Source organism: Puma concolor, chromosome A1 (assembly GCF_028749965.1).
Source record: "Puma concolor isolate L17-30 chromosome A1, mPumCon1.1.hap2, whole genome shotgun sequence".
NCBI classification, from domain to species: Eukaryota; Metazoa; Chordata; class Mammalia; order Carnivora; family Felidae; genus Puma; species Puma concolor.
Genome location: NC_141667.1, coordinates 29,120,001 through 29,144,311, shown reverse-complemented (window position 1 = coordinate 29,144,311; position 24,311 = coordinate 29,120,001). Strand labels below are relative to the sequence as shown.

Here is a 24,311-nt window from a genome sequence, read left to right as displayed (position 1 = left end):
GAATTCCCTTGCCTTTGGGGATGTGTCAGTAACAAATTGCTATGGCTGAGGTCAGAGAGGTCTTTTCCTGCTTTCTCCTCTAGGGTTTTGATGGTTTCCTGTCTCACATTCAGGTCCTTTATCCATTTTGAGTTTATTTTTGTGAATGGTGTGAGAAAGTGGTCTAGTTTCAATCTTCTGCATGTTGCTGTTCAGTTCTCCCAGCACCATTTGTCTCATTAACAAATTTTTTCCATTGGATGTTCTTTCCTGCTTTGTCAAAGATTAGTTGGCCACACGTTTGTGGGTCTAGTTCTGGAGTTTCTATCCTATTCCATTGGTCTATGTGTCTGTTTTTGTGCCAATACCATACTGTCTTGATGATTACAGCTTTGTAGTCGAGGCTAAAGTCTGGGATTGTGATGCCTCCTGCTTTGGTCTTTTTCTTCAAAATTACTTTGGCTATTCAGGGCCTTTTGTGGTTCCATATGAATTTTAGGATTGCTTGTTCTAGTTTTGAGAAGAATGCTGGTACAATTTTGTTTGGGATTGCATTGAATGTGTAGATAGCTTTGGGTAGTATTGACATTTTGACAATATTTATTCTTCCAATCCATGAGCATGGAATGTTTTTCCATTTCTTTATATCTTCTTCAATTTCCTTCATAAGCTTTTTATAGTTTTCACATACAGATCTTGTACATCTTTGGTTAGATTTATCCCTAGGTATTTTATGCTTCTTGGTGCAATTGTGAATGGGATCAGTTTCTTTATTTGTCTTTCTGTTGCTTCATTGTTAGTGTATAAGAATGCAACCGATTTCTGTACATTGATTTTGTATCCTGCAACTTTGCTGAATTCATGTATCAGTTCCAGCAGACTTTTGGTGGAGTCTATCGGATTTTCCATGTATAATATCATGTCATCTGCAAAAAGTGAAAGCTTGACTTCATCTTTGCCAATTTTGATGCCTTTGATTTCCTTTTGTTGTCTGATTGCTGATGCTATCACTTCCAACACTATGTTAAACAACAGCGGTGAGAGTGGACATCCCTGTCACGTTCCTGACCTCAGGGAAAAAGCTCTCAGTTTTTCCCCATTGAGGATGATGTTAGCTGTGGGCTTTTCATAAATGGCTTTTATGATCTTTAAGTATGTGCCTTCTATCCCGACTTTCTCGAGGGTTTCTATTAAGAAAGTTTGCTGAATTTTGTCAACTGCCTTTTCTGCATCGATTGACAGGATCATATGATTCTTATCTTTACTTTTATTAATGTGATGTATCATGTTGATTGATTTGCGAATGTTGAACCAGCCCTGCATCCCAGGAATGAATCCCACTTGATCATGGTGAATAATTCTTTTTATAAGCTGTTGAATTCGATTTGCTAGTATCTTATTGAGAATTTTGGCATCCATATTCATCAGGGATATTGGCCTGTAGTTCTCTTTTTTTTACTGGGTCTCTGTCTGGTTTAGGAATCAAAGTAATACTGGCTTCATAGAATGAGTCTGGAAGTTTTCCTTCCCTTTCTATTTTTTGGAATAGCTTGAGAAGGATAGGTATTATCTCTGCTTTAAACGTCTGGTAGAACTGCCCTGGGAAGCCATCTGGTCCTGGACTCTTATTTGTTGGGAGATTTTTGATGACTGATTCAATTTCTTCGCTGGTTATGGGTCTGTTCAAGCTTTCTATTTCCTCCGGATTGAGTTTTGGAAGAGTGTGGGTGTTTAGGAATTTGTCCATTGCTTCCAGGTTGTCCAGTTTGTAGGCATATAGTTTTTCATAGTATTCCTTGATAATTGTTTGTATCTCTGAAGGATTGGTTGTAATAATTCCATTTTCATTCATGATTTTATGTATTTGGGTCCTCTCCCTTTTCTTTTTGAGAAGCCTGGCTAGAGGTTTATCAATTTTGTTTATTTTTTCAACAAACCAACTCCTGGTTTCGTTGATCTGCTCTACAGTTTTTTGGATTCTATATTGTTTATTTCTGCTCTGATCTTTATTATTTCTCTTCTTCTGCTGGGTTTAGGCTGTCTTTGCTGTTCTGCTCTATTTTCTTTCGGTGTGCTGTTAGATTTTGTATTTGGGATTTTTCTTGTTTCTTGAGATAGGCCTGGATTGCAATGTATTTTCCTCTCAGGACTGCCTTTGCTGCATCCCAAAGTGTTTGGATTTTTTTTTTTTTCATTTTCGTTTGTTTCCATATTTTTTAAAATTTCTTCTGTAATTGCCTATTTGACCCACTCATTCTTTAGTAGGGTGTTCTTTAACCTCCATGCTTTTGGAGGTTTTCCAGACTTTTTTCTGTGGTTGATTTCAAGCTTCATAGCATTGTGGTCTGAAAGTATGCATGGTATAATTTCAATTCTTGTATACTTATGAAGGGCTGTTTTGTGACCCAGTATGTGATCTATCTTGGAGAATGTTCCATGTGCACTCAAGAAGAAAGTATATTCTGTTGCTTTGGGATGCAGAGTTCTAAATATATCTGTCAAGTCCATCTGATCCAATGCATCATTCAGGGTCCTTGTTTCTTTATTGACCATGTGTCTAGATGATCTATCCATTTCTGTAAGTGGAGTGTTAAAGTCCCCTGCAATTCTTATCAATAAGGTTGCTTATGTTTGTGAGTAATTGTTTTATATATTTGGGGGCACCCGTTCGGCGCATAGATATTTATAATTGTTAGCTCTTCCTGATGGATAGACCCTGTGATTATTATATAATGCCCTTCTTCATCTCTTGTTACAGCCTTTAATTTAAAGTCTAGTTTGTCTGATATAAGTATGGCTACTCCAGCACTCTTTTGACTTCCAGTGGCATGATACATAGTTCTCCATCCCCTCACTCTCAATCTAAAGGTGTCCTCAGGGCTAAAATGAGTCTCTTGTAGACAGCAAATAGATGGGTCTTGTTTTTTTATCCATTCTGATACCCTATGTCTTTTGGTTGGCGCATTTAGTCCATTTACATTCAGTGTTATTATAGGAAGATATGGGTTTAGAGTCATTGTGATGTCCGTAGGTTCCATGCTTGTAGCGATGTCTCTGGTAGTTTGTCTCACAGGATCCCCCTTAGGATCTCTTGTAGGGCTGGTTTAGTGGTGATGAATTCCTTCAGTTTTTGTTTGTTTGGGAAGACCTTTATCTCTCCTTCTATTCTAAATGACAGACTTGCTGGATAAAGGATTCTCGGCTGCATATTTTTTCTGTTCATCACATTGAAGATCTCCTGCCATTCCTTTCTGGCCTGCCAAGTTTCAGTAGAGAGATCGGTCACGAGTCTTATAGGTCTCCCTTTATATGTTAGAGCACGTTTATCCCTAGCTGCTTTCAGAATTTTCTGTTTATCCTTGTATTTTGCCAGTTTCACTATGATACGTCGTGCAGAAGATCGATTCAAGTTACGTCTGAAGGGAGTTCTCTGTGCCTCTTGGATTTCAATGCCTTTTTCCTTCCCCAGATCTGGGAAGTTCTCAGCTATGATTTCTTCAAGTATACCTTCAGCACCTCTCCCTCTCTCTTCCTCCTCTGGAATACCAATTATGTGTAGATTATTTCTCTTTAGTGCATTACTTAGTTCTCTAATTTTCCCCTCATATTCCTGGATTTTTTTAATCTCTCTTTTTCTCAGCATCTTCTTTTTCCACAATGTTATCTTCTAATTCACCTATTCTCTCCTCTGCCTCTTCAGTCTGAGCCGTGGTAGTCTCCATGTTATTTTGCAGCTCATTAATAGCATTTTTTAGCTCCTCCTGGCTGTTCCTTAGTCCCTTGATCTCTGTAGCAAGAGATTCTCTGCTGTCCTCTATACTGTTTTCAAGCCCAACGATTAATTTTATGGCTATTATTCTAAATTCACTTTATGTTGTTTAAATCGTTTTGATCAGTTCGTTAGCTGTCATTATTTCCTGGACGTTTTTTTGAGGGGAATTCTTCTGTTTCATCATTTTGGATAGTCCCTGGAGTGATGCGGAACTGCAGAGCACTTCCTCTGTGCTGTCTTGAATAACTTGCGTTGGTGGGCGGAGCCACAGTCAGACCTGATATCTGCTCCAAGCCCACCGCTGGGGCCACAGTCAGACTGGTGTGTGCCTTCTCTTCCCCTCTCCTAGGGGTGGGATTCACTGTGGGTTGGCGTGGCCCGTCTGGGCTACTTGCACCCTGCCAGGCTTGTGGTGCTGCTTCTATGGGATCTGGTGTATTAGCTGGGGTGGATCAGCAGGGTGCACAGGGGCGGGAGGGGCAGGCTCAGCTTGCTTATCCTTGGTGATCCACTTGGGGAGGGGCCCTGGGGCCCGGGAGGGAGTCAGACCCACTGGAAGCATGGATCCGCAGAAGCATAGCGTTTGGTGTTTGTCTGGTGCAGCATGTTCTTTGGCAGGAACTGGTTCCTTTTGGGATTGTGGCTGAGGGATGGGCAAGGGAGATGGTGCTGGCGAGCGCCTTTGTTCCCCACCAAGCTGAGCTCTGTCATCGGGGGCTCAACAACTCTCCCTCCCATTGTCCTCCAGCCCTCCTGTTCTCTGAGCAGAGCTGTTAGCTTATAACCTTCCAGATGTTAAGTCCCGCTTGCTGTCAGAACACACTCCATCAGGCCCCTCCGCTTTGCCAGCCTGACTCAGGGGCTCTACTTTGCTGGCAGGCTGCCCCTCCACCCTGGCTCCCTCCTGCCAGTCAGTGTAGTGCACACTGCCTCTCCACCCTTCCTACCCTCTTCTGTGGGCCTCTCGTCTGCGCTTGGCTCCAGAGACTCCGTTCTGCTAGTCTTCTGGTGATTTTCTGGGTTATTTAGGCAGGTGTAGGTGGAATCTAAGTGATCAGCATGATGCGCGGTCAGCCCAGCATCCTCCTATGCCACCATCTTCCCCAGGTCTCTACAAATTATACTTTAAAATTGATTTGAAAATCTATACGTGTGAGCTGTTTTTAAGTGCTTTTGTATTGTTTACCTTAAAATGTATTATTACATTTAAATATAATTGTAAATGCAAACACATTTTGGTAATTTCCAAAATAGTAGAGCTAGTACAGTTTTGATGAAGGAGAAGATATGCATGCATGAGAATTTGGTTTACTTTCTGAAGAATCAGAGGACAAGGGATCAATTTCACATATTCAGACCTAATCCAATTTATTTTGTGAGTGGGACCTGGGCTTTACATAATTACAATATAAAACATAAAAAATAATAAACATGGGCAAAATATTTAATTTGTTGGTCTTTCATGGGCATGGAACATGACACATATTCAGGATCTACATCTAAAATGCATATATTTGGAGGTATGTGTTAGAATGTCAAAATGAAGTTCAATCTGTCATTTATGTTTCCTTTCATTATGTAGTGATTCTTCCATTTACGTGTTTCTACCATTACCACCAACCATGATCACATATTGATTCTTTGTGTGACTAGGTACACTAAATGCTCTATGGATGTGATTTTTCCCCCCATGGCAATCTTCTGTTGTTTGGTTTATCATATCCTAATTGCAGGCACTGTGAGATGGTTATTTGTTTAAGTGTCAACCAATTATGCAAAAGTAGGTAAATGGAATTACTTGTTGTCTTAAGCAAACTTCTTTCTACTTAGCTCAAAGAACTAGCTATTTCTGAAAAGCAGATTTCACATTTTGAATGTCCTTAAGATGAATGCATTTTACCCAGTTCAACAATTTGATTCAGCCAACACTGACTGCTTTCATATTTGTAAAAAGGCATCATGCTGGGCATTTTGGAAGATGCAGATTCTAAGCTGAAAGTGGGTTCAGCAGGCCAAGGGCAGGGCAGCAGGCCAGGGTGGAACCCTAGTCTAGAAGAGGATTCAGAGGATCCTGACTAAATTTGGTGAAGGAGGGAATCTTTGTCACACCCACCCCAACACATTGTGCTGTGCTGTACTTCTGTATCAGTGACCACACTGTGTCCTCTCTCAAAAATGCCATTCTGCTCTTGTTGGGACAAAAAGCTTCTACATGTTCTTCCTACCAAACTTTATTGTGTTCACATTAGTGTGGCTGTACTTGACTTTGACCCTCACAACAGAGCTCACTGTGTATTTTCTTTGGAAGCATTTTTCCTAATATGTTGAAATTACTTGTTAACATGTATATCTCTCGATTTAGAAACTATAAGACCCTAACGATCAGGGACTGGGTTCCATTTATCTTGTGCTTATAGCACATGGCATGGTGGTTCAAACAAATAATGCTGAGATGACAGGATAATCTTTTAGAAGAGAGACAATATTTGATCCATATCTCACACCATATCTAAAAGTAAACTCTAGGGGCGCCTGGGTGGCGCAGTCGGTTAAGCGTCCGACTTCAGCCAGGTCACAATCTCACGGTCCGTGTGTTCGAGCCCCGCGTCAGGCTCGGGCTGATGGCTCAGAGCCTGGAGCCTGTTTCCGATTCTGTGTCTCCCTCTCTCTCTGCCCCTCCCCCATTCATGCTCTGTCTCTCTCTGTCCCAAAAATAAATAAAAACGTTGAAACAAAAATTAAAAAAAAAATAAATAAAAGTAAACTCTAAATACATTAGATATTTAATATAAAAAAATGACAGCATACTGAGTTGAAAAATGAGGTATGTATATGTACTTACTATGGAATGACCTTGACCTGTGTATTTGGGATGACTTTCTAAATATACTTAAATATACTGAAGTAACAAAAAAAGTTAACTAATCTAACTAATTTGCCAATAGTAAAATGTTTTTACACAGCTAAATTGCCACAAGTAGAAAAATACCATTGAAAAAGTGGGATAAATGTATTCATAATTTTCATCACAGAGAGATGAATCCTATTCCTAACATTTAAAAAATCTATCAAGGGGCGCCTGGGTGGCGCAGTCGGTTAAGCGTCCGACTTCAGCCCGGTCACGATCTCGCGGTCCGGGAGTTCGAGCCCCGCGTCGGGCTCTGGGCTGATGGCTCAGAGCCTGGAGCCTGTTTCCGATTCTGTGTCTCCCTCTCTCTCTGCCCCTCCCCCGTTCATGCTCTGTCTCTCTCTGTCCCAAAAATAAATAAACGTTGAAAAAAAAAATTTAAAAAATCTATCAAATTGAGGAAGGAAGCTTGGTACATGGACACATTGGGATCATAGATACCTATAAACTACAATGAACAAAACAATTTTAGACTAATGTTGGCTGAATTCTAATCTGTTAAGTAAGAAAGAAAATAGTCTAAAGACAAATATAGTAAGCTCACTTTTATTTTTAAGTAAAGAGAAAAAGGGAGAGAATAAAAATATAATTATATATGCATACTGTTGCAAAAAGAAGCAGAGGGATGAAAAATCAGAATCATGTGATAGATTATCTATAAAGCTGTTTTTGAATAGCGTGAAGGTCAAGGAAACAAATGGCATGTCTGTAGATTTCTGTGTTTACATAGTTTGGTCTTTGTAGGCATGTTATTATTTTTCATAACAAAATTCTATTTAAATTTTTTTTTTTTTTCAACGTTTATTTATTTTTGGGACAGAGAGAGACAGAGCATGAACGGGCGAGGGGCAGAGAAAGAGGGAGACACAGAATCGGAAACAGGCTCCAGGCTCTGAGCCATCAGCCCAGAGCCCGACGCGGGGCTCGAACTCACGGACCGTGAGATCGTGACCTGGTTGAAGTCGGACGCTTAACCGACTGCGCCACCCAGGCACCCCAACAAAATTCTATTTATAACAAAAAAAGGAGAAAACTCTGAAATAGAATACAAACAGAAACAAATGAATTAAAAATATTTTCAAACATGTAACATAATTGCACTGTACCAAAAAAAAAAAAAATGAGGGAACACAATTGCATTTTGAACACAGTACTTTGAATATATGAATTTTGAGACAGAGAGAGACAGAGCATGAATGGGGGAGGGGCAGAGAGAGGGGGAGACACAGAATCGGAAACAGGCTCCAGGCTCTGAGCCATCAGCCCAGAGCCCGACGCGGGGCTTGAACTCACGGACCGCGAGATCATGACCTGAGCCGCAGTCGGCCGCTTAACCGACTGAGCCACCCAGGCGCCCCTCACACCTATTTTTTAAAATACCATTAGGTGACTTTGAGAAATGGAAGATTTGAAGACAGAAACAAAAAAAGTTCGAGTGGAGTCTAGAAATTGTGTGCAAGCAAGAAAGGAAAAGCTCCAAAATGGTTGAGTTTCAACAGCAGCAACCCAATACATGATAATAGGAAGAGATAATACCCCACTGAATAAATACAGAGAGATGAATAAATAATGATAATAGATTGATACAGATAGAAAATAGATAGATGATAGGTGGATAGGGACAAAGGAAAAGGTTTTGTAACAATACAATGCCACATGGAAAAAAAAACAAAACAAAACAAAGAAAAGTGCAGTTAGAAATCGCTAATTGGCCACCGTGACAGCTACAATTGCTTTAAGTAAGAAACAAAACAGTTGATAAAATGAGTGAGTGAAATTTGATAGGAACAGAATATTTACACAGTTTCAAAATGTCTCCCCAAATCTGATTTCCTAATTATAGGGTAAAGAAAATACCAGCTTTACAGTCAAGAATCTTGATGAACACCACCTTAAATAAGGGATAGAGTTATCATCTCTAATGATAGAGGACCATCTAATAATATCATGTGCTTCGCATTAAGATTCACTGAGATGGAATCAACACCACGTTTGTAGTATTCCCACCAAACTCCCTAGTAACCTGAAGTATTCTGAGAAAACATCAAACAAACCCAACTGGGGATCCATCATAGAAAATAAACAGCTGGTACTCTTAAAATATCAATCACATGAAAGGAAAAGAAGGGTTGAGAAACCAGTCCTTGCTAAAGGAGATGAAATACACATGATAACTAAATGCAATGTGTGATCCTGAATTGGCTCCTGCACCAGAGAATTCCTGTCACAACATAGGATACTGTGTGCACAACTGGAGGGATGGAAGTAAGGATTGTAGACAAAGTAATGTGATTACATTAATATTAAATGGTGTCTCCCTAATGCAGATTAATGTTTTCACTGGGAAGATACGCTACCTGAACAGATGAAAATTGTGAATGTGCATGCATGTAATCATATAGTATGAGGGGAAAGTGGAGTAATAGGTTGGGAGAGTTTTACCACGTTTCTAATGAGAAATTTCAAACACTTAGAAGAATAGAACTTCTTGGTGCCCACTACCGAGTCCTATTTTGTCATGCCCATTCAGAATTACAGACTTAGCCTTAGAGGTTCAGTCCTTCAGGTCAAGACCTGGCCCTCCAGGGGTATTTAACACGTAGGGGACCCTAGCACTTTCACCAGTAGGTACTTTCCAAAGAAACTCCCTGAGAAGTAAGTGTAGGTCATTTTCTTCTTGGAATCAGCTTCTGGGATCTTGAGATTGGAAGACTCGCGGAGGTTTTAAGCAGGTACCTGGGGAAATGGGGCACGGGGATGACAGTATGAGGTCAATAGTGCAGTTAGGAGGTGGGAACATTTGGGGAAAGGTCACTAAAACGGAGAAGGGTCTGAGTCACCTGGAGGTGGAGCTCACTTGGAAGTGACATCCTAAGGTCTCTATCATTCCTGGTTCAGAGTATCTTCTCTGGGGAGAGTGTGGTGATTACAGGGACAGAGAGGGGTTAAGGAGAGCTCACTAACCCCTCCTTCCTGCTGCCTTAGCTTAGGGAGGGTGAGGACCTAATAGCCTGTGGAGCAAGCACCCAGGAGGCGGAGCAGAGGGGCCAGAAGTGACAAACAGAAGAGAAGGCAGGCAGGATCCACCTCTCACCTCTTCCCAAGCTGCCTGCCAGCGCATTTCCTTGGCAGCCAGGGCAGCGTGTGTCCCAGGGCACGCACACAGGTCACTGTGCAGGACACAGAGGCACAGAGCATAGGGCTCTGGGCACCAGGCTGGAATCTGCAGCTGGGACAGGAGCGAGCATGGTGGGGCAGCAGGCGCTACTGCTAGCTGGCTTGTTGTTGCCTGGGTTCCTGCTCTCTGAGGCTGCGAAAATCCTGACTTCTTTTGCACTGGGTGAGTGTTTAGCTGGAGAATCAGAAAGGGGCCCATCCCAGGCCCCTGTGCCAGGGCTCAGTCACAGCCCTAGGTCAGAGGATCATTCCATGTGGTGTTCTAGAGAGGGCTAGGGTCCCAGGCCAGAGGAGGGAGAGGCGTGAGAGGTCTGTGCGGTAGAATGGGATCCCTACTGCTGGGATGGGGAAGTTAGTTTTGGGCTACCAGCAGTCTCCTTTCCTCTCTTTGTATTTGCTCCGGAGCTGCTTCACATTCGCATTCCTGGGGCCAGAATGTAGAGCCAGTGCTGAGCTAGAAATCATGAGCTGCCCACCACAGGGCATGGCAGGGACTTTCAGAGGCACATGCTAAAAGTGTGGGACAGTAGAAAGTGGAAAGTGAAGTCAGTTTCAGGCTCTTGGAGGCTAAGGACAGGGGCTCCTGGGGGCAGCAGCACTAACTGGGCATGTTTCATTAATGGGAAACCTGGAGAACTGCCTGGGCAGTGGAGGGGGCCCTGGACGATCAAGTTCTCGGTGCCCCTCTCTCTTTTGCCCTTACTACTGGAAGGTGTTGAAGGACTGTGAAGCAGTTAATTTTGTGTGAACCCAGTTGTAATGCCTTTATTTTGTCCCAAAGGGAACAGAAAGGGAACAGGAAAATTTATTAGGAAGAACGTTTCAGAAGATGGAGTTTCCTGAAGACTTTTTTGGATCCATTGTGACAGGCATTGTGCTCTGCCCCCTCCTCTGCCCCAGAATGCACTGTGCTCACCAACACCTTCAGGAATGGCTGTCTCTGCAGGAAGCCTTTTCTCATGCATCCATTCTTTCCTTCCTTCCTTCCTTCCTTCCTTCCTTCCTTCCTTCCTTCCTTCCTTTTTCTTCCTTCCTTCCTTCCTTCCTTCTTTCTTCCTTCCTTCCTCCTTCCTTCCTTCCTTCCTTCCTTCTTTTCCTTCCTTCCTTTCTTCCTTCCTTCCTTCCTCTGTTCCTTCCTTCCTTCCTTCCTTCCTTCCTTCCTTCCTTCCTCTATCTCTTTCCTTCCTTCCTTCCTTCCTTCCTTCCTTCCTTCCTTCCTCTGTTTCTTTCTTTCCTTCCTTCCTTCCTTCCTTCCTTCCTTCCTTCCTTCCTTCCTTCCTCTGTTTCTTCCTTCCTTCCTTCCTTCCTTCCTTCCTTCCTTCCTTCCTTCCTCTCTTTCTTTCTTTCTTTCTTTCTTTCTTTCTTTCTTTCTTCTTTCTTTCTTTCTTTCTTTCAAATTAGTTAACATACGGTGTGGTCTTGGCTTCAGTAGTAGAACCCAGTGATTCATTTGTAACATATGACACCCAGTGCTCAATCCAACAAGTTCCATCCTTAATACCTATCACACATCTAACCCATCTCCCCACCTACCTCCCCTCCGACAACCCTCAGTTTGTTCTCTGTATTTAATGGTCTCTCATAGTTTGCCTTCCTCTCTGTTTTTATCTTATTTGTCCTTCTTTTCCTCTTTGTTCATCTGTTGTGTTTCTCAAGTTCCTCATATGAGTGAAATCATATGATAACTGTCTTTTTCTGACTTATTTTGCTTAGCATAATACACTCTAGTTCCATCTACGTTGTTGCCAATGGCAAGATTTCATTCTTTTTAATTGCTGAGTAGTATTCCAGTATGTATGTATGTATGTATGTATGTTTGTATGTATAAGTTGATGTACATTTGCGCTCTATCCATAATTTTGCTATGGAAATTATTTATAGTGCTCCTATAAACACTGGGGTGCATGTGCCCCTTTGAATCAGAATTTTTGTATCCTGTGGATAAATTCCTAGTAGTGCAATTGCTGGGTCATGGGTTTGTTTTATTTTTATTCATTTGTATTTTATTTTTATTTTTTAAACAGAGGATATTTAAAATGATGCTTTACTATATCCTTAAAAATTATTTTGTTCATTTATTTTTGAGAAAGAGAGAGAGAGACAGAGCATGAACAGGGGAGGGTCAGAGAGTGAAGGAGACACAGAATCAGAAGCAAGCTCCAGGCTGTGAATTGTCAGAACAGAGCCCCATGCAGGGCTTGAACCCATAAACTATGAGATCATAGGGTAGTTCTATTTTTAATTTTTTGAGGAAACTCCATACTATTATCCAGTGTGGCTGCACCAGTTTGCATTCAAACCAACAGTGCAAAGCGCTTCCCCTTTTTCTAAATCCTCACCAATATCTGTTGTTTTCTGAGTTGTTAATTTTAGCCATTCTGATAGGTGTGGAGTGGTATCTCATTGTGGTTTGATTTGTATTTCTGATGATGTATGATGTTGAGCATTTTTTTAATGTGTCTGTTAGCCATCTGGATATCTTCTTTGGAAAAGTGTCTTTTTATGTCTTCTTCCCATTTCTTCACTGGAGTATTTGTTTTTTGGGGTGTTAAGTTTGTTAAGTTCTTTATAAATTCTGGATACTAAACCTTTATCTGATATCTCATTTGCAAATATCTTCTCTAATTCCATTGGTTGCCTTTTAGTTTTGTTGGCTGTTTCCTTTGCTGTTCAAAAGATTTTTATCTTGATGAGGTCCAAAAGTTCATTTTTGCTTTTATTTCCTTTGCCTCTGAAGACATGTCAAGTAAGAAGTTGCTGTGCCCTAGGTCAAAGAGTTTGCTGCCAGTTTTCTTCTCTAGGAGTTTGATGGTTTCCTGTCCCACATTTAGGTCACTCATCCATTTTGAATTTACTTTTGTGTGTGGTGTAAGAAAGTGGTCTAGTTTCATTCTTCTGCATGTCGCTGGCCAGTTTTCCCAGCACCATTTATTAAAGAGACTGTCTTTTTTCCATTGGATATACTTTCCTGCTTTGTCAAAGATTAGTTGGCCATATATTTGAGGATCCATTTCTGGATTCTCTATCCTACTCCATTGATCTATGTGTCTGTTTTTGTGCCAATACCATACTGTCTTGATGTTTACATCTTTGTAACACAGGTTAAAGTCCAGGATTGTGATGCCTCCAGCTTTGGTTTTCTTTTTCAACATTACTTTCTCTATTCAGGGTCTTTAGTGGTTCCATACAAATTGTAGAATTGTTTGTTTTAGTTCTGTGAAGAATGCCGGTATTATTTTGATAGGGATTGCATTGAATGTGTAGATTTAGATAGCATAGACATTTTAACAATATTTGTTCTTCCAATCCATGAACATGATATGTTTTTTTCATTTCTTTGTGTCTTCTTCAATGTCTTTCATAAGGTTTATATCGTTTTCAGCATACAGATATTTCACCTCTTTGGTTAGGTTCATTCCTAGCTATCTTATGGGTTTTCGTGCAATTGTAAATGGGATCAATTCCTTGAAATCTCTTTCTGCTGCTTCATTACTAGTATATAAAAATGCAACCAATTTCTGTACATTGATTTTATATCCTGCATCTTGCCTGAATTCATGTATTAGCTCTGGCAGTTTTTTGGTGGAGTCTTCAGGTTTTCCATGTAGAGTATCATGTCATCTTTGAAGAGTGAAAGATTGACTTCTTCCTTACTGATTTGGATTTCTTTTATTTCTTTTTGTTTTCTGATTGCCAAGGCTAGGACTTCCAGTATTGTGTTGAACAATAGTGGTGAGAGTGGACATCCCTGTCTTGTTCCTGATCTTAGAGGGAAAGCTCTGTTTTTCCCCACTGAGGATGATATTAGTGGTGGGTCTTTCATATATGGCTTTTATGATGTTAAGGTATGTTCCTTCTATCCCTTCTTTCTTGAGCGTTTTATCAAGAAATGATGATGTATTTTGTCAAATGTTTTTTTCTGCATCTATTGAAAGTATCATATGGTTCTTATTCTTTTATTAAAACAATTTTTTTTACATTTATTCATTTTTGAGAGACAGAGAGAGACAGAGCACAAGCGGGGGAGGGGCAGAGAGAGAGGGAGACACAGAATCCAAAGCAGGCTCCAGGCTCCAAGCTGTCAGCACAGAGCCCAATGTGGGGCTCAAACCCACAAACCGCGAGATCATGACCTGAGCCGAAGTTGGATGCTCAACTGACTGAGCCACCGAGGAGACCCTTATCCTTTCTTTTATTAATGTGGTATATCATGTTGATTGATTTGTGAATATTGAACTAGCCCTGCAGCCCAGGAATGAATCACAACTGATCATGGTGAATAATTCTTTTGATGAATTCTTTTGATGAATTTGTTGAATTCAATTAATACCTTGTTGAGATTTTTGCATCCAGGTTCATCAGGGATATTGGCCTGTAATTCTTGTTTTTAGTGGGGTCTTTGTCTGGGTTTGCAATCAAGGTGAAGCTAGATTATAGAATGAGTTTGGAAGTTTTCCTTACATTTCTATTTTTTTGGAACAGTTTTAGGAGAATAGGTATTAATTCTTCTTTAAATACCTGGTAGAATTCCCCTGGTGGGTCATCTGGCCTAGGACTCTTATTTGTTGGGAGATTTTTGATAATCTATTCAATTTATTTGCTGGTTATGAGCCTGTTAAAATTTCTGTTTCTTCCTGTTTGTGTTTTGGTAGTGTGTGTCTGGAATTTTGTCCATTTCTTCCAGATTGTCCGTTTTGTTGGCATATAATTTTCCATAGTATTCTCTTATAATTGTATTTCTGTGGTGTTGGTTGTGATCACTCCACTTTCATTTGTGATTTTATCTGTTTGGGTCCTTACTCTTTTATTTTTGAGAAGTCTGTCTAGGTAGTTTTCAATTTTGCTTATTCTTTAAAAAAAAAAGCTCTTAGTTTCATTGATCTGGTGCACTGTTTTGTTTTGTTTTTTTCTTTTTTGGATCCTAAGTCATTTATTCTGCTCTAGTCTTTATTATTTCCCTTCTTCTGCTGGATTTCGACTTAATTTGCTGCTCCTTTTCTAACTCCTTTTGTTGTAAGGTTTGGTTGTGTATTTGGGACCTTTCTTGCTGCTTGAGATAGGCCTGAATTGCAATGTATTTTCCTCTTAGGACTGCCTTTTATGCATCTCAAAGGGTCTGGACAGTCATGTTTTCATTTTCATTTGTTTCCACGTATTTTTAAATTTCTTCTTTAACTTCCTGGTTGACCCACTCATTCTTTAGCAGGATGTTCTTTATCCTCAATGTATTTGAGAGCTTTCCAAATTTTTTCTTGTGTTTGATTTCAAGTTTCATAGTGTTATGATCTGAAAATATGCATGGTAAGATCTCAATCTTTTTGTACATGTTGAGGGCTGATTTGTCACCCAATATGTGATCTATTCTGGAGAATGTTCCTTATGCACCCAAGAAGAATGTGTATTCTGTTGCTTTAGGATGAAGTGTTCTGAATATATCTGTTAAGTCCATCTGATCCAGTGTGTCATTCAAGACCATTGTTCCCATGTAGATTTTCTGCTTAGATAATCTATCCATTGTTGTAAGTGGAGTATTAAAGTCTCTTACAATTATGGCATTATTGTCAATAAGTTTACTCATGTTTGTGATTAATTGACTTATATATTTGGGAGTTTCAAGTTGGGGCATAAATGTTTACAATTGTTAGCTTTTCTTGATGGACAGACCCCTTAATTATCATATAATGCCCTCCTTCATCTCTTGTTACAGTCTTTGTTTTAAAGTCTAGTTTGTCTGATATAAGTATGGCTACTCCAGCTTTCTTTTGACATCCAGTAGCATGATAGATGGTTCTCCATCCCCTAACTTTCAATCTGCAGATGTCCTCAGGTCTAAAATGGGTCTCTTGTAGGCAGCATATAGATGGGTCTTGTTTTTTTAATCTATTCTGATACCCTATGTCATTTGATTGGGGAATTTAGACCATTTACATTCAGAGTGATTATTGAAAGATATGAATTTAGTGCCATTGTGTTATCTGTAGATAACACAATGTGGTTTTGTGTTTGTGGTGATTTTGTCTGGTCATTTGTAGTCTTTGCTGCTTTCCACTCACAGAGTCCCTCTTAGAATTTCTTGCAGGACTGGTTTAGTGGTCACAAACTCCTTTAGTTTATGTTTGCTTGGAAGCTATTTATTTCTCCTTTTCTGAATGACAGCTTTGCCGAATAAAGGATTCTTGGCTACATATTTTTCTTATTCATCATATTAAATGTTTCCTGCCATTCCCTTCTGGCCTGCTAAGTTTCAGTGGAACATTATGTGTCTACCTTTGTAGGTGAAGGACATTTTGTCCCTAGATGCTTTCAGAATTCTCTCTTTATCTTTGTATTTTGCAAGTTTCACTATGATATGTCGTGGGGTTGACCTTTTTTTTTTGTTGATTTTGAAGGGAGTTCTCTGTGCCTCTTGGACTTGGATGCCTGTTTTTTTCCCCCAGATTAGGGAAGTGCTCAGCTATAATTTGTTCAAATAAACCTTCTGCCCCTTTTTGCTCTTCTTTTTCTGGGACTCCTCTGATATGGATATTGTTTTGTTTCATGGAATCACTTAGATCTCTAATTCTCCCCTGTGGTTTAGTACTTTCCTCTCCCTCTTTTTTTCAGGTTTATTATTTTCCATAGTTTTATATTTTATTTCACCTATTCTCTCCTCTGCTTCTTCAATCCTCACTGTCACTATATCTAGTTATTTCGCATCTCCATATTGCATTTTTAAAATTCATCCTGACTAGTTCTTTGGTCTTTGATCTCTGTGGCAAGCGTTTCTCTGGTGTCTTCTATGCTTTTCTTCAAGCCTAGCTATCAGTCTTATGACTATTTTTCTAAATTTTGTTCAGATATATTTTTTATATCTGTTTTGAGCAAGTCTCTGGCTGTGATTTCTTCTCAACCTTTCTTATGGGGAGAATTCCTCTGGCTTGTCACTTTGCTTAAGTTTCTCTCGTTTGCATTTTTTAAAAGCCTGTCATGTGTCCTGCATCTGAGAGTACTACTATATTAAAAAGGAGTCATACACTGTCCAGGGCCTGGCACTCCAGGAAGTGTTTCTGGTGTATGTTGAAGGCACTCTGCTGTTGCGTTTTGGCTGCTCTATCCCACTGGTCAATCCTTTGCAGAGCTCCTCCTTGCTTCAACTAGGTGTGCTTTGATTTGTTTGTTGAGGTAACCCTAGGAAAAAAAGGATGGGGGAAACCTGATCCCATAAAAAGAGAAAAAGGAAAGTGGAGAATAGAAAACCAAAAAGAATAAAAAAAAACCCAGAAAAGTATAAGCCTGATTCCAAAGAAAGAGTAGGAAAAAATAAAGAAAAAAGTAGAATAAAAGAGAAAAGATGAAACAAAAAGAGAATAAAGTCTGATATACATATACATATATAAATGTATATGTACATCAATATATCTCTCTATATATGTATATCTATCTATATATAGATATAGATATATTGATATACATATACATATACATATGTGTGTGTATATATATGTGTGTGTGTATATATATATATATATATATATATATATATAGTAAGAAATGACAAAAAAATCAGAAACCATGAGCCTGATTCCAAGAGAAAAAAAAGAAAAAAGAAGAAGGAGGAAAGAAAGAGAGAAAAAAAAAAAGTCTGTTGGCGCCTGGGGCTGGTGGCTGTGCTGTTCTGGAGGAGAGACTAGCTGCGATGGGTCAGCCAGTCTTGCTCCAGTAAATAATCAGTTTCCAGGCATGGAGGGGAGGGTTTAGGTGTAATCAGTCCTGCCTCCACTGGGAGCCACTGTGTTGCTCTCCAATGTCCCACTGTGTTGGTGTTGGGGAGAAAATGACATCACTCCAATCTCTCAACCCTGGACTAGGGATCTCAACCCTATCTTATCAGGCAGCCCTCACAGAATAGAGAATGCAGTCAGCTTGCCCTGCTCCACAGTTCTCCTGCACCTTCTTGGCGCTCAGCTGGATTCAAAATCTGAAGTCTTAAAGGACCCAGCACCGTACAGCAATGCTCCCCACCTCCAGAGTAAAGCCTCTCCCCACTGCTGATGAAAGGCCTTTGGCTGGCACCTGCAGGGTCTTTTGTCCTTGGGGAGACAAAAACCCTTCATCTCAAAGTACTCTGAGAAGAGAATTTTTCTCTCCCAGGGCACCCCAGAGATTGCTACACCACACTATGCACCCTGGGGTGGCTGCTTCCTCGCCAGGAGCATGAGCCAGGGATCCAGTCTGGATAAAGTTGCACACTTCTGAAAACTCTGAGTTTCAATTCCAAGGCTGTTGCAAACAAAGAGTTGGGACACTCAGTACTTCTTGCTCCCAAGTCCATAGTCCAGAGAAGCTTGCTCTTGTCCTAACTCCATGCTGCACTTTCATAATCCCTTTCTCTTTCTCTCCCTTTTGTCTCTCCACAGAAGGGGTTCTCTCTCCTCTATGCTCTGCCACTGTATATCCCTAAAATCACATATATCCACCTCAGTCCTGCCAAGCTGTATCCCTCCAAATGTGGAGATCATTTGGCTGCTCTGCAGTTCAATTTCCTGGGTGTTCTAAGTGATCTGACATCAACACAGCTGTGTTTGAGTGGCAAGGCCCTCCTACTTCTCTGCCATCTTAACTCTCCTCTCCCTGCATCCGTTTCTTACATAGGTTAAAGGTAAGCTAGAGCAAGCAGTCTGAGGGGGTAAGGGTTTGTACTTTATGTAATCTGTGTTACCTCAGGAAACACAAACACAAATTAAAAATTAGAGTAATTCCCACACACCATTACTGTAGTCATACATCCCACTCTGCTGACCTAATCACTACAAAGTCGTTATCTTCCAAAGTACCCCTCTTTCCAATGTGGGCCAATTCTATTCTTTTCTTCCTAATTGGACATTCCCTGCTCTGAGACCCATAGATTCAAGAGAAATGCTCCTTGATGGTGCATAGTTTTAGACAATCATTGCAAGATAGAACCAGTACTTCCCCTAGGAGTAAGCTTCTCTTTCCTTAGAATCTCACGATTTTCTTAGGATAGGTGATGCCTAACTCTGTCATGTGCAGGATCTTACAGTTATGCCCTAATGACCACAGTTATCCTGAATGCCTTAATTTCATGTTCAGAAATTTTTAGGCCTAACTGGAAACTTGGAATCCTGCTAAATATATTTGAATCTCAAGGATTTTGTTTCATTTAAAAAAATTTTTTTAATGTTTATTTATTTTTGAGAGAGAGAGAGTGTGAACAGGGGAGGAGCAGAGAGATAGGGAGACACAGAATCAGATGCAGGCTCCAGGCTTCGAGCTGTCAGCACAGAGCCCGACGCAGGGCTCGAACTCACAAGCTGTGAGATCATGACCTGAGCTGAAGTCAGACGCTTAACCTATTGAGCCACCCAGATGCCCCTTAAGGATTTTGTTTCTAAGTGGTGGATCTACCTCCTTCTGCTTTAATGACTATTTCTTGGACTAATATTCAATATTCCATGTTTCTAATTCCCCCTCTAACATGAATTTACATGGAGAATGATTCCATAAAGAGTGCTGACTGATTATCAGGAACCCTTCCCACTTCCATTTATAGCAGTGTGCCTAATTTCCACCAGTACAGTTATTTCTTCAGGACATGGTATCTCCACAAGGCCTGGCTAAAATGAGCATGTCGCTAGGATCAGGAACTACTTGAGGCCTAAGCAGAGAAGTTCATCACACTGACATGGAGGCCATGAGCCACAGGAAATTTTTGATGGAGGATTACCACAGGTCAAAATTTGGGAAGCCCTTAGCTGGGGCTTACCTTAAGTGAGACAGTGGGGCTGAAGAAACTCATCTTCCTGTGCTCACCATCAACTTCCTGCCCCCTTACCATGGATTTCCCAACTGCCACATCAATTTCAGAGCCTCTGTTCACAGCTTTACAAAAATGAAATTTTGTGTTGTTCCTAGGTGGAAGCCATTATCTACTACTGGACCGTGTATCTGAGATTCTTCAAGATCATGGTCATAATGTCACTATGCTTTTTTACGGAGAAGAGTTTTTAATCCCAGGTATGTTTTTTAGTAATCACTGAATTATTTTATCCCAGGGAGACAATGTGTTTTGTATAGTACTGTGAAGCACATAATCTTTCTGGATCTAGTTGTATTGACAGAATGGGAAAAACGTGTGTGTGTGTGTATGTTTATGATACCTGCTGACTATCATATTAAGTTCTGTACGTCTGGCCTCCACATGCTGTATCTCCATGTTTTACCCCTTTAGCTAGGTGTCACTTCAACTCAGGCAGGCCTCTGTACATTATTATTTATTGATCAGTTTGATAACTACTACTCTGTGGTATGGTTTTAACTTGTTTAAACAGATGTCTTCAGCCAAATTTATAGCTTCTATTATGTAAGGACAGCTGCTTTTTCTGTTTCATAGATTACTTTCTAACCCTGTTCTGAGGCCCGAAATTTAAGAAAGCTTTTAAAAGGATGTCTTTTATTCATGTCTTAGGATCAAAATCTATCAGTGAGATGATCCTGTATTCATGAGAAGTTACTGGCTGCCTATGAGTTGTGCATAGTGATGTCACAAGTTCATGAGTCACTGAATGCAAAGAATTTTAGCTAAGATGAAGCTCATCAATCTTGTCAACGATTCTGTTGACAGACAAGGACACAGAGGCCCAGAGAACTGCAAAGATTTGTTCAAGTTCACACAGCAATTTAATAATAGAGTTGGGTGGATCTGGAACTTAAAGCTCTGATTTTCTCATTCGGAATTGCTACAGCTTTAGCTTAAAAAAAATCCAAAATTAAGCATTTTTTTTATGAAGATCAAGTCTGAGCAAGTATGGAATTCTGAAGATGAACTTAAGACTGTTATTGTGTAATCACCTTTTAGGCTGGGTTCTATATTGTTCACTGAATATCTTTTCCATATATGTCCCTTTGTATCTGCCTTAATTGTCAGTCTGATTGTGTATTTGCCTTGACTGCCAACCATGGTAGTTGTAACACATGATCATTTCATTTTGGTGGTTTCCGGGAATGAGGAACTGCTAAAAGCTTTAGACCCTCTACCTCTTTAACAAACAGACCCACACTCAGAACTACCAACAATTCAGGGGACTCATGGGTTCCCTTAGTTTTATTCTTGGTTCCAAGTTTTAAGAGTCCAGAGTTTCTTGCAATATTTACCATTTACTGGAAATTCTGGAGGTTTTGAAATGGATTATTTATTTTTCACTACAGCAGTACCTTTGCAGAGGTCTGCAAATAAGGAAACACGTGATTGGATTATTTTTGTTGACCTGATTCAATACTCAGTATTGAAACTTTTGAACGTGTATTAACTACTTGTTTGGATAACTTCCTTATAGAGTTTTTATTTACAACTTTACTAAATAAATGACTTCAGAAATACTGAAGTAGAAACCATTTCTAATGCTTACATGGGGGTTGTTCTGATCAATAACTGAAGTCACAAGTGTAAGATGCCAGCCTACACAGGATTTTCCTTTTCCTAAGTGAGCTTGCTATACCTTTCTATCCACCACATAGACATTCTCCACATGACAGTTCTTCTTTTTTTCTGGGGGGACTGTGCAGTTACATCATTGATTCTGAGGGACTTGTTTGCACTCATGAGAAGTTCTGCCTGGAGGGACATTGCCATGACCAGATAATTCCATCCTTTTCAACCAGTTAGGTTCTGCTTTCTTTGGGTAAGGAGGTAGAAGAACGTGTCAATCGCTAATGCAAGGAAGCTCTGTCTTGGAATTCAGACTTTTGAATGGACTGAAGGTCTTCTCCCTTTATCTATCTAGTAGTGCTCACCTTACCCCTGGGAGCTAAAAAACCCAGGATCTTAGTCTGCTGTTATCAAGGTGGGGTCAATTTCTCATTTCAAGGGTTTATAGAGTTTAGCAAAACACAACCACCTTTCCCTCTGAATTTCAGAACCAACAGAGAGAAAGTTATAGGAGTTAGGTAAAAATGCACCTTCATCTAATTGATTGGGGAACTTCCTTTAGATCTTCATTAACTCTCAAGGCCCTGAGTAGTGGCTTGAAAATAGGCTCTGTAAACCTCTGAGTATTGTTCTATTTCATTCTTTATTGTGCCTTGGGTAGTTTCCTCACGTTTGAACTGAACTGTTCTTAGGAACACTCCAACCCCAAACTTTCCCTACAGCTCTCTTTTGGTTTTCTGGTATTCTGGCCTGTGAATACCAGCTGCCATGTCCTTCCCCTAATCTGCTGTGCTGCACTCAGGGAGATGGCCAGGCCAGGTGTGGGTGCCTCCTCCATGAGATGTATCTTGGAAGCTTCCTTCAGCCATCCATGAATGTCCTGTGCCACCTGGTGTCTAACGTCTAAAAAACCATTTTAGCATATATTTGGTCTGGTTTTCTTTAGTTGTTTAAAGGAAGAATTTCCATATGGCCCTATCACTTTCTTGTAGCCACAGACTGAAGTTGCTTATATTCATTATTTAAACCATTCTATTGAAGTAATATTGGCATATAATAAACTGGATATATTTAAAATATATTATTTGATATATTTGTACATGTACCTATGAAACCATCAACATAATCAAGATGACAAATATATTTGTTCCCCTACCAGAAGATTTCTAATGCCCTTTTGCAATCTCCCCTCTGGGGCCTCCCACCTTTCTATTCCCATTGCCAGTCAATCCCTAATATGTCCCTATGTGTTAGATTACATCATGTAGATTTTATATCAGGGGAATCATAATTATCTAGTGTTATATTTTAGTTTATTGTACTCAGCATAAATATTTTTGGATGCATTCGTAGTGTGTGTATGAGTAGTTCATTCCATTTTCTTGCTGAATAATGTTCTATGTGTGTACTAACACAATACATTTATTTAGTTGCTGTTGCTGGGCATTAGTGTTGTCTCCAGTTTTGAGCTATTGTTTTTTTAAAAAATTTTTTTTTCAACGTTTATTATTTTTGGGACAGAGAGAGACAGAGCATGAACGGGGGAAGGGCAGAGAGAGGGAGACACAGAATCGGAAACAGGCTCCAGGCTCCGAGCCATCAGCCCAGAGCCTGACGCGGGGCTCGAACTCACGGAGGACGAGATCGTGACCTGCCTGAAGTCGGACGCTTAACCGACTGCGCCACCCAGGCGCCCCAGTTTTGAGCTATTGTTAATACATCTGCTGTGTAGATTTGTGTGCATGCCTATGTATGAACAGGTACTGTCTTTTCTTTGAATTAACTGGTAGGAGAGCAGTGACTGAACCATAGGTTAGGTGCTGTTTAAGTTTTTAAGAAATGGCCAAACTGGTTTCCAAAATTGCTGTAACATTCTGCATCTCACCAGAAGTGACTGCAAGTTTCATGTACACCACACCCTTGTCAGTACTTGGTTAGCCTTTTTACTTTTATCCTTCCTTGTGTAGGTATTTAGTTGTATTTCATTGCAGTGTTTACATGCATTTCCTTTGTTAGTAATGATGATAAGCCTTTCTTCATGTGTTTATTTGTCAACTATATATCTTCACTGGTGAAGTGTTTGTCAAATTTCGCCCATTTTTACATTGGTTCATTTGTTTTGTTATTATTGAGTCTTCAGTGCTCTTGATATATATTTTGGATATATATATATCTTGGATATATATTTTGGATATATATAGATAGATCTATCTATCTATCTATATATATCTGGTAAAATACCAGATATAAGCCCTGCAAATATTCTTTCCCAGTTCGTGACTTATCTTTTCATTGTCTCAGGAGTGCTTTTTGTAGAGCACAATTTTTACTTTGATGAAGTGTAATTTTATACTTTTGCTACATGTATTAGTATGAATATGATTTTTTTATTTATTCTGTTAAAATGATGAATGTCAGTAATAGATTTTCAAATGTTAAGTTAAGCTTGTAGTCTGGGATCGAATTCCATTTGGTCAAAATATATTTTATATATAAATACACAGAGAGAGAGAGAGAGAGAGAGAGAGAGAGGCAAGCAGGGGAGGGACACAGAGAGAGGGAGACACAGAATCTGAAGCAGGCTCCAGTGCTGACAGCTCAGAGCCTGACGCACAGCTGGAACTCACAAGCTGTGAGATCATGACCTGAGCCGAAGTCAGACACATAACTGAATGAGCCACCCAGGCACCCCTGTATTTTTCTTTTATATATTTTATATTTTGTTTGTTTGAATTTTGGTTTAATATTTTATATCTCTGTCCATGAGGATCATCGTTCTGTAATTTTCTTGAGTTTTTTTTTTTCTTTCTTCAATTGCTATCAGTGAAATTCTTATCTCAGAATGAATTGTGTTGTGTTCCTTTTTCAGTTTTCTGGAAGAGTTTGGGTAAAATTAGTATTGTTTCTTCCTTAATTGTTTCAGCCAATCTGAGAGTCAGCATGTCTCTCCCCACCCCAAAGTTAGGTTTGGGTGTTAAGACATATGGCCTTACATATATACCAAGAGGCTATAAAATGGTTTATTATTAGTATGATGACACTTTCAGGGG

General features: G+C 39.9%; 1 protein-coding gene across 3 annotated transcripts in view; it reads left to right on the top strand.

The window, feature by feature from the left end:
* The first annotated feature begins 9,756 nt into the window (after positions 1 to 9,756).
* Positions 9,757 to 24,311, top strand: part of LOC112861625 (UDP-glycosyltransferase 3A2-like) — a 46,880-nt gene continuing 32,325 nt past the window's right edge. For 2 of the 3 annotated variants that reach the window (XM_086677029.1, XM_086677019.1), the window contains exons 1-2: positions 9,757 to 9,999; positions 19,749 to 19,850. In XM_086677029.1, coding sequence (XP_086533155.1) covers positions 9,906 to 9,999; positions 19,749 to 19,850 — 196 coding nt within the window. In that variant the 5' untranslated portion in view covers positions 9,757 to 9,905. Of the gene's footprint in view, positions 10,000 to 13,534; positions 13,647 to 19,748; positions 19,851 to 24,311 lie in introns of all 3 variants that reach the window. The other variant, XM_086677038.1, reaches the window with a different exon arrangement.